We start from the raw sequence: 11,057 nt of genomic DNA on the forward strand, positions 1-11,057 counted from the left end.
CGTCAACAGAAATTCGCAGACATCAAAATAGATCAGATATAGGCTATATTGTATTTGAATATTTCAATTTCGCCCACGGAACGCGTCACGGTGGCATTGCCTTGATTGATTACGCAACTTTAACTATCATGTATATTTCACTAAACTCTAATCACTGCATGAATTTTTAATCGCCCAGCGCTTTTAGTTGGAGCTAATGAAGTGTTAATTCACTAGCATTAATTCATTCTTTAAAAGACTGTGAAGGAGGTGGATAGCAAATGGATTTGTTTAGTATTCTGGTGATGACACGTGAAATAATCCACCACTAAACACAGGCAAGACAGTGTGTTTGCGTGCACTATTATTAAAATTATGACGTTTACTGTTGTTGTCATAACACACTAAATGAAACTATAAATTGTAGACAACAGCAATATTTTTATTTAGATAACACCCAGGTAAGAAAACATTTACGAAAATATCTGGAAAATGACTCTGTGTGCACAAATAGCATTTATTGTTTTCACAGTTTAAATATGGGATTTATTCAGAATGCCAGGTAATTCTGTACAACCACAGAAACACTGAAATTTGATGGGGGGAAAAAATATGTTTAATTTCAAGAGAAAAGTGTAATGTAACACCTCATCCCCCTCAGGACACTGAAACGGTTTTTATATCATTCAGTAACATCATCCAGCTCACACTGCTGTCATGATAATGAACAGTGAGGCAAATTTGTAGTAAAAAGCCCTGATGGAAAAGAAAGGCTTTTGAACTAGGAGTCATAGAAATCATGCTGGAAGATCATGCTGGAAAACACTTGAAATGTTTCTGCTTCTACTTTAGTTTGGAGAGTTTGGAGGGGCTGGAGATGGACAATCCTGTGGGACACTTGCGTTTGGTGGGCTGGCCAGGATTTTCCACCATAACCCCAGCTCCGCCACTGAACTCAACGATTGGCGCTTCCTCCCCAGAAGCCGTGGCTGCATCGCAACGGGTGGTCTCCGGTGTCAAAGATGTGGTTTGGTGCTCTTTTGCTGTTCCAGGATCAGCCAAGAGGTTGCTACAGAAATCCAGTTCTGGTATTTGGGTGGCATCAAAGTCTGGAGAGCGCGAGGATGAGGATGAGGATGAGGATGATGCTCGGGGAAGGTGAGAGACCTGACTGCTGGAGCTCTCACCCTCAGCCATCATAGAGTCCAGCTCAGAGATCTTATCTAGGTACGCTGCATCCATACAAGCCTCACTGTTGCCCGTAGGGTCCTCGGACTGCTTGAACTTCTCTCTGTTTTCATCCAGACAAGGCAGCTCGGGTCCGCAGTCCATCCAGCCTCCACACAAAACCTCTCTGTCGGAATTCACAGTGGTCTTCTGACTGAAAGGAGCGCCTTTGTTGCCTTGGAAGGATCCTGGGCTTTGGTTGATTGAGGATGAGCAGGCTGGGCCCTGGCAATCATCAAAACTGAGTCTTCTCAGGTAAGTGAGAGGTTTGAGACCTAACTTTCGGTCACTACAAACCGCAGGACTCTTCAAGCTCAGAGATCTGAGAGCGGAGGAGGGTGTAGAGGGAACCGTAACATCTTTGAGTCCATCCTTCTGCGGAGTCAAGGGCCCTGCTAGAAAACACACTTCAGATGTTGTCAGGAGGTGCCCGTGGTTGTTGGGAAGCTCTGAACACTTTCGGTCCAGGTCTGTGCAAACAGAAGTTTCCTCCATTTCACTCAGGCTCCTTCGCATCAGGGCAATTCTTCCAATCCCTCCGTTTTGAGTCCCTCCAGAGGCAGCGTTTGAACAAACACCTTCTTCGGACTTAGGGCCATCCCTCTGGTCCTGGGCTTCGAGCTCTTCGATGTATTTATCGCTGCGCTCCAGAGCTCTTTTCAGCTGGGCCACGTCCCGCTCATACTGATGAATTTTAGCCTCGAGAGCTGCGACTGTATACCTGCCAAACCTTAATGTAAAAACACAAACCACAAATAAAATCAATTGTTACTAAATACTAAAACTGTCTAATTATCCATACAGTAAATAAATTTAAAAAAATTATATATATATATATGAATAATTTATTTGTTGTTGTCAGTGTTTAATCTAACAGAAAATGCAAGTCAGCACACTTCACCAACACTGCATAATGAACATTGTGCTTACTTTTGAGGAGATCTGCTGTCCACTTCAGCTTTCAAGCGCATATTTTCCTGGATTAGGTCGAAATTTTGGGACCGCAGAGTTTTGTTAGCCTGAGGGAAAGAAGCATGTTGCTTTCAGAATAGTTGCTTTTTTTATTGTTAAGCACAGAACACAAATAATGCCCTTTCCCATATTTCCAATGGTCAGTGAAAATTCATCTGGAATGCAGAGGAAAGCATACAGTACCGGTCAAAAGTTTAGATACATTACTATTATTGATGTTTTTGAAAGTCTCTTATTGCTCATCAAGCCTGCATTTATTTGGTAAAAAAAATACAGTAAAAACAGTAATACTGTGAAATACTACAATTTAAAATAATGGTTTTCTATTTTAATATACTTTAAAATATAATGTATTCCTGTCATTTTCAGCATCGTTACTCCAGTCTTCAGTGTCTCATGATCCTTCAGAAATCATTCTAATATGCTGATTTATTATCATTATTTTTTTCAGGATTCTTTGATGAATAAAAAGTTTTAAAAAAAAAGAAAAAAAAAGAACAGCATTTATTTAAAATAGAGATTTTCTAACAACATACACTACTGTTCAAAAGTTTGGGGTAATTTTTCTGAATTTTTTTAAAGAAATTAATACTTTTATTCAGCAAGGATGTGTTAAATTGATTAAAAGTGATAGTAAAAATGTATATTGTTAGAAAATATTTATATTTTTTATAAATACTGTTCTTTTTACATGTTTATTGATCAATGAATGCTGAAAAAAGTATCACAGGTTCACCAACATTGATAACAAGCATCAAAACAGCATATTAGAATGATTTCTGAAGGATCATGTGACACTGAAGACTGGAGTAATGATGCTGAAAATTCAGCTTTGATCACAGAAATAAATTATATTTTAAAGTATATTAAAATGGAAAACCATTATTTTAACTTTTAATAATATTTCACAATAGTACTGTTTTTCTGTATTTATCATCAAATAATTGCGGTAATGTTTCCAGATTTAGATGTGGACCAAGCACCTAGCCATTGCAAACAGTAATATGATACGAACGATAAGGGTTTTTCAACAACTGATACCAATGCTGATGTTTAGAGAGTAACTCAAGTAATGCAAAAAATACGTATAAAATAGTTTGATAGCAAATTAGACAATTTCTCACATAAAAAAAAAACAAACTACATTTAATTTGACATGTTTCCTCATAATGTACAACAAAATATTTGAAAACAGAACATTTTCATCCACTGACAATAGATGATTTGAAAATAACACTACAACTACAGTTTATATGACCATGTGAATACAGTCAATGCAGATTGCAAAATGGCAAAATTATGGGGCAATATTTCTAGGTTTTGGTCATATTTAAAAAAAAAAAGAAGAAAAATTTCCAATTCATACTTCCTTCAGCCTTTCAAGGTCCTGTTTGACCTTCCTGTAGAGGTCATTGGCAGCTCTCAGCTTATTGGCCGACTCCTCCAGAGCGCTCAGGTCAACAGTACCAGTTTCACTCTGAGAAACCAAGACTGTGCTCGGTTCCAGAGCCGTCTTAAGTTGCATCTCAAGGCTCAGGTTTTTGCTTTTCAAGTCCTCATTCTCTTTCAAGAGGGTTTCGATTTCATCCTGTAAGACAGATGATTCATAAATTCTGGCTTTCGTTGCAGAGCTAGGTCCATTTTTTGCAGGCACGTTATACACTGCCTGGCCAAAAAAAAAAACTGCTGTTTGGATTTAAATAGGCAAATGCTTACGAGTCTATAATTGGATAATTTCTGCAGTGATTATTATGTTTCTAGCATGTTATATGTTTGGTAACAGTTCTTATACTCCTAATTGATGGAGTTTGTAGCTTTAAATTTCTTTTTCCTTTTTAATTTCCTTTTCATTCAGTTCCTAGTGACCAGACTGATTTTGCATTATTCACCTGTAGTAAGCCACCAGAAAACCTTTTGGTGAAATAGTCATTTTTTATCAAATTAATTGTTTGCTGTAAATACATGGGAGGTATTGGCACAATTTCACATGTAGTAAGTCTTTCTGGTCACTAGGAACATCCTACAACCACTGGAACATGAAAAAACACTTTTGGTGACTTACAGTAATTTTTCTGAAAATAATTGTCTACTGTACATACATGAATGCAGTCAGTCTTACCAATACGAACCTACTACAAGCTTTGGAATTTGAAAAAGTCTGTTTTTAAAAGTCATTTTAATTAATACAAATTATAAGTTTTAAAGCAGTTGTTGGAATTGGCAGACGTTACCTTAGGCATCATGATGGTAGTGCGTCAAAGCATTCTCAGGTATAATACGCAGCTATTTTGAATGAATATTTCGTGTTGATATTCAATGGTTGCATACTGTTAAAACTAATCGTGTTATTGATTTCTTTGTAAGACTGCCAACTCTATAGAACAGTGGCATGGGAAAATTAAAGGTTTAGTTCACCCAAAAATGAAAATCCTGTCATGAATTACTCACCCTCATGTCGTTCAAAACCCGTAAGACTTTCATTCATCTTCAGAACACAAATGAAGATATTTTTCATTTAAATCTGAGAGCTCTCAGGCCCCTCCATAGACAGCTATTTATTTAACACTTTTCTAAGGCCCTGAAAGGAAGTAAAGACATCGTTAAAATAGTCCATGTGACTCCAGTGGTTAAACCTCATTTTATGAAGCGACGAGAATACTTTTTGTGCACAAACATCAAACAAAAATAAGGACTTAATTCAACAATATCTTCACGACTGTGTTAAGTCTCCTACGCTGTTGACGTAGTAAATACAGAACAGCACTTCCGAGTTATGTCAGAGCCAGAGCCATAGAGAGAGAGAGTTGCGACAACTCCATAGACTCCAATGGAACGGTTTTTTTTACAGCAATGGCGGCTCGCGGAGACTCTCAATAGTTCCCGGAAGTAGCAGCCGCGCCATAGAGAACAGCAGAACAGACCGTTTGTGATGCACTTTTAAAAGGTAAGACGTTTAATCAGTAAGATTTTAAATGATCAGCACATTTTAATCAAAATAACTTGTACATTAAAGCCTGCTTGTGTAGATTATTCATCATTAAAAAAATATATATTTTAAAAACAACATCGCTGTAACTACACACTCATGCTACATACACATGTCGATGTGTAATAAAATTATTGAAAATCAATGCATTTATTGACTATTAATTACCAAAAAGCGCAGTTCTGTCACTGTGACTATCAATTTGAATTGCCCGTCAAAGCACTTCCTGGAACTATTCGAGGTCTACATGAATCACGTGACTATCAAGCGTTTTGAACTTCCGTTGTCGCAACTCTCTCTCTATATGGCTCTGGTCAGAGCTACACCAGAAAGCCAGCTACCATTGGCCGAAGCTGTTCATGTGAGCACCGCGACGCATGCATGTGATGCTGCCGCAGGAGTTGGCCAACGTAAACTGCGAAGGAGACTGACACAGACAGGAAGAAATTGTTAAATAACGTCATTATTTTTGTTTGATTTTTGCAAACAAAAAGTATTCTCGTCACTTCATAGAATTAAGGTTGAACCACTGGAGTCACATGGACGATTTTAAAGGGTTAGTTCCCCCAAAAATGAAAATTCTGTCATTAATTACTCACCCTCATGTCGTTGGACACCCGTAAGACGGAACACAATTCGGAACACAAATGAAGATATTTTAGTTGAAAGATGATGGCTGAGAAAGGCTTCAGATAGGCCTCCATTGGCATTCAGTACATTGACACTTCCAAGATCCATGAAAGGCACTTAAAACGTCGTTACAAAGTCCATCTCACCACAGTGGCTCTACAATAATTTTACGATGCGACGACAATAGTTTTTGTGCGCAAAAAAAAAAAATCAAAATAACACCTTTATCCAACTTGTTCTCGACTTCCGTGTGTGCCTCCACGACGCATGCACGAGGATATGACGTAGCGCCGGCGTTCGGGAATCGATGAAATAGACACTTAAGCCCCATTTTGAGCACTACGCCGAGACCTAAAGCACGATCAATGTAAAATCCAACAGCTTAGACACGCGCGTCTTCCTCTGCTCGTAAACAAATCGCTTCTGGGTCATATGTCCGAACGCCGGATCTGCGTCATATTCTCGCGCATGCGTCGTGGAGGCACACACGGAAGTCGAGAACAAGTTGGATAAAGGTGTTATTTTGATTTTTTTTGCGCACAAAAACTATTGTCGTCGCATTGTAAAATTATTGTAGAGCCACTGTGGTGAGATAGACTTTGTAACGACGTTTTAAGTGCCTTTCATGGATCTTGGAAGTGTCAATGTACTGAATGCCAATGGAGGCCTGTCTGAAGCCTTTCTCAGCCATCAGCTTTCAACAAAAATATCTTCATTTGTGTTCCGAATATGAACGAAGGTCTTACGGGTTTGGAACAACATGAGGGTGCGTAAATAATGGGAGAATTTTCATTTTTGGGTTAACTAACCCTTCAAGAGTCTATGATTGGATCATTATTGCAGTGATTATTATGTTTCTAGCTTGTATATGTTTGGCAACAGTTCTTATAACCCTAATTGATGGAGTGTGTAGCTTTACTTTCGTTCTTTTTCATTTCTTAATTTATTTTTAATTCAGTTCCTAGTGACCAGACTGACTTACTACAGACTTCGAGACTTTGCATTATTAACCAGTAGTAAGTCACCAAAAACCCTTTTGGTGAATTACAGTAATTTTTTATTTAAAAAAATGTCTGCTGTAAATACATGAAATACATTTTACAATACATTTGAATTCATACAAATTATAAAAGTTTCGAAAGCAGTTGTTGGAATTGGCAGACGCTCCCTTAGGCATCATTATGGTAGTGCGTCAAAGCATTCTCAGGTGTAAATATGCAGGGCAAATTTAAAATAATTAAAATAAAAAATAAGGGAAAATTAATGCCCGGCTAATATTGAACCTAAAACTAACTTTACCACGCTCAACCAGCATGTGTGCATTTCATGCATTTGTAATCGCTTTCGAATGCATGCTCACACACTTCACTTTCACTTTCGCTCACGTTCAGCAGGGAGGGAAGAGGGGTAAGTAGGGGGCACAGTAACTCGTTTGGGGGGCATGGCACGTGAATACCCCCCCCCCCCTTCCCCCTTCCCTTGTCATCCTGGAATATGGCCAAAATGTGTCTTCCTACAGGTTGTTTAAGAAATGAAAACCTAGACACTCCATCAATTAGGCTTAAAAGAACTGTTGCCAAACATAACATGCTAGAAACATAATCACTGCAGTAATGATTCAGTCATAGACTCTTAAGCATTTAAATCAGTGACTTTTATTGGCCGGAAAGTGTACTAAAACGTGTTAAAGATCACATTAAAAATCCAATTTGGAGTCTTGTGGTTTAGCAGTTCAACTCTGTTAGCTATGAGAATATTTTTTACATTTTCTGCATTGATTTTGGAGGAAAATCGGCAGAATTTTGTGGGATGGACTCAAATGTTGTAACAGGGTACTCCACTCTAAATGAAATAAGAAACATCAACACAGGAAAGAAATTTGTATTCATCAAAACCATTTCGTCGGGTCTTTGAGCAAAAATACCTCATATTCTCGCAAAAGCAACTCCCCTCGAGTCTTTCTGAGTCGTCTCTTCACAGAAGAGCCCTCATTGGATTCACTGTCAGTTGTGGCGCCTGTGAGCATAAACACACACAGGGAGAGAAAGAGAGATATTTAAATCACACTCATCTTACCGAAAAAACAAACAAAGTTCTATAGTGTACATTAGAAAAATAATAAGATATGACTGTAGGTCTGTTGACATTACCAATGATTTCTCTGCAGGGGTTTTCTGGGGTGATGGCCACTCTACAGGTGGGACACTGACTGCTCTTCTCCAGCCAAACTTTGATACAGTTGGAGCAGAACACATGGTTGTTGCAACAAATGACCGGCTGACGCACCTTTGAAGTGTGGATCAGAGCAAACCAAAAGGTAAATGCAACATCATGACTGTTAACATTAAAGAGACAGTTCCCCTAAAATGAAAATCCTGTCATCATTTACTCACCCTCAAGTTGTCCCAAACCTGTATGAGTTTCTTTCTTCTGCTGAACACAAAAGAAGATATTTTGAAGAACATGGGTAACCAAACAGTTGATGGGCAGCATTGACTATGTAAGTCAATGGGGGCCATCAATTCATACAGGTTTGGAACAACTTGAGGGCGAGTAAATTATAGCATTTTCATTTTTTTTGGGTGAACTATCTCTATAACGTTCCTGCCTTATCTGGTCCATTTTATCTGACTTCACCATGTGTGGTTATTTCAGGGATTCATGAACTACATCAAATGAAGAAGTGCACAGTGTTTAGGTAAGTGCTGGAATGGTCGTTCTTGATATTTTGTGTTTTGGGAGAAAACAAAATCAGAAGGGCCCCATAGTTGGTGCTCTGCTGTAGGAAAACTGTCGCTGTTTTGAATTATAGAAACGTTATTATCTTTCATATGCACCCATTTTTACACAGACTCTTCGTTGATAGATAATAAAAGTGTATTATAGTAAAAGGCTTTAATTTAAAGACCGAGATGCAACAAACATGAAGTTCACGCGCTCACTGCACGACTCTCTTTAACTCCTGTCGTGTGCATTTCAACTAAGTGTATTAAAAGTGTGTTACCTTTCCGAGGCAAATCTGGCAGGATATCGGTAAAGTCAATGAAAGAGTGACGTTTTGAAAACTTTGCGCCATGATTTAGTCCTCAGAGATGAGAAACATGATCTAAAACTCCCTCCAACAGAAACAAAGTAACGAGCAGCGCACGCGACTACGGCAAGCGCAGAGTACTAAACTACAGCGAAACGCGTCTGCCGCTGAGTCAGACTACTTTACATTCTCACTGTGGTTAATGTTAAAGATTGTGGTCATTAATGCGTTTATGAAGCAACGTGTTGTATTCATAGAATGTATTGTCGCTCAATTAATTCTTCCGTGTCTTAGTATATCATATTTACTGCTAAAAACATTACTTTTAACGATTCCTTCAGTTACCAACAGCAACAACAAATGCTAGGTTCACGTGTAATTACCGTACTTTCGAGATGATAACACCACGTGACGTTCTACTCGGAGCTGGTCACGTCTTCTGACTGGGAACTATGCGTTTCAATGGCAAAATGATCAATGCCTGAATGAATCTACAGCGGTCACGTGGTAGGGCTCTCAGAAAAGTCCCAGTTTGCAAGCTGTAATTACGAGTTCTACGAGAACGTGAACGCTTTTAAGAAGTTGGACTCTTGTAATTACGGTAAGTACGACATGGCGTTAACGCACCTAAAAAATTTAAATATTTATCACTAATAAAACATTAGTAGAGAATAATAGGCCTAATAATAATAATATGATTGTTTGGTGGTGGTGGTGGTGGTGGTTTGGCATTATTATAAACCACTTATTATAGACAGTCTCTGTGCTTATATTTTAATTGCTGGTCTTTATGGTAGGCTACAAGGTGATTATTGCTGCAGGTAGACCAACTTTACCAGTGTAGCCTTGGTAAAACATGTTGATGTAGTCACTTTGGGAGGAATACATTTTATGTAAATAGCCTGAGCAAATGCATTTAATACAAATCTTAAATCACAGCCTGATGTCTGAGTGATCAGGTTAATTTGCTATACATCTCAAATGTGTCCTTAATGGCATTAACACTTGGTATTTTCACAATAAGATCACTATTAGATCAAAATATATAAAACAAATATATAGAGTGGCCAAATGTAATTTAAAAACCAATCTGTGTACATTTTTACTACTCAAAATGCTTCTCTCTCCCTCATGCTCTGCTGATGCGTCTCTTTACGTTATAGCTCTTTGTTTCAAGAGTTTTATTACAACAGTGTAAACCATTTTACTTCATTTTTATTCGATCTCATAATTCATTGGTCATTGCCAAATGATGGCTTTATTATCCCATAATGACAGACCCAGTGGCTGAGCGCTTGTGAGATAACTTCATTAGCATCGAACTGATGCAAAACATTGTTGTACATTGATTGCATCAAGCGGACTATTGGTGCTGCGACTACATTACTGTCATTTGTTGCAGGTCTGTCATGTCAACACAGCCCATGGAGACTTCACTTTGTCTAGACTTTGAGTAGTCTAACTGTACGCCACAAGGTCTGAAACTCAGATTTAGACATCTGCATGTCGAAACATTCCTGGAGAGAGAGTTTGCATGCATTTGTAAGCAAAGAGCAAACTGCTGAGCACTCTCTTACATAATAACATAAATTTGCCTTGTTTTCTTATTTTTACAGAACCCCTCCCCCCATTTTGTCTCTCCTGTCAGTGAGATCAGCATCTCAGAAATACACACAAAAATCGCTTGCTACTCACTTCATCGCTCGTAAGTGGAACAAGAGCTGTGTCAACAAGAGATGTCCATTTCATCATAAGTCTCCAGTGAAATGATTCATCCAGCGCAGTTGGATGACACGTGAGTCTACAAAAAGGCCCATTCGCAGATGAGAAGGTCGTCCTTTACGCTGTTAATAGAGAGGTATGGGTTGATTTGCATTGCTGAGGACTCATTTATTATATTATACACTACACTCTTTAAAAAAAAGTGCTATATGGCACTAAAAGTGGTTCTTGGCTCGTAATCATAAGGGAACCTTTTTTAAGTGCTGTAAAGCACCAATTATGGTTCTTCAGCAGTTCTTCATCGGTTCTTTGGCTGAGGTGCTATATAGCACCGCTACCATATACAGAACATGTTAAGATATGGTGCTATATAGCACCAAAAGTGGTTACCCTTTGATTACGACCAAGAACCACTTTTACTGCCATATAGCATCTTTTTTTTTTAGAGTGTATGTTCAAAAGTTTGGGGTCGGTGTGTTTTTAAAAAAATGTTTTTGGAAGTTCTTTATG

At 38.3% G+C, this 11,057-nt stretch overlaps 1 protein-coding gene across 1 annotated transcript; it reads right to left on the minus strand.

Moving 5' to 3' along the window:
- Positions 1-402: 402 nt before the first annotated feature.
- On the minus strand, positions 403-8,982 carry obi1 (ORC ubiquitin ligase 1). Its single transcript, XM_079840357.1, has 6 exons — positions 8,799-8,982; positions 7,945-8,080; positions 7,719-7,810; positions 3,545-3,766; positions 2,137-2,225; positions 403-1,936 (listed from the first exon to the last, which is right to left on the minus strand). Exons 1-6 carry the CDS (start codon positions 8,868-8,870, stop codon positions 823-825), a joined length of 1,725 nt encoding a protein of 574 aa, XP_079696483.1. The 5' UTR covers positions 8,871-8,982; the 3' UTR covers positions 403-822.
- Positions 8,983-11,057: the final 2,075 nt, after the last annotated feature.

The sequence above is a fragment of the Gobio gobio genome (genome assembly GCF_949357685.1).
Source record: "Gobio gobio genome assembly, chromosome: 17".
NCBI classification, from domain to species: Eukaryota; Metazoa; Chordata; class Actinopteri; order Cypriniformes; family Gobionidae; genus Gobio; species Gobio gobio.

Excerpts from the sequence above, each read along its gene's own strand:
- obi1 (XM_079840357.1), bottom strand. The coding sequence starts at position 8,870 with ATGGCGCAAAGTTTTCAAAACGTCACTCTTTCATTGACTTTACCGATA. Across the intron at positions 2,226-3,544 it reads ACCTTGAAAGGCTGAAGGAA|GCTAACAAAACTCTGCGGTC; the intron begins GTATGAATTGGA and ends TCTTTCCCTCAG. Across the intron at positions 1,937-2,136 it reads GACAGCAGATCTCCTCAAAA|GTTTGGCAGGTATACAGTCG; the intron begins GTAAGCACAATG and ends TTTTACATTAAG.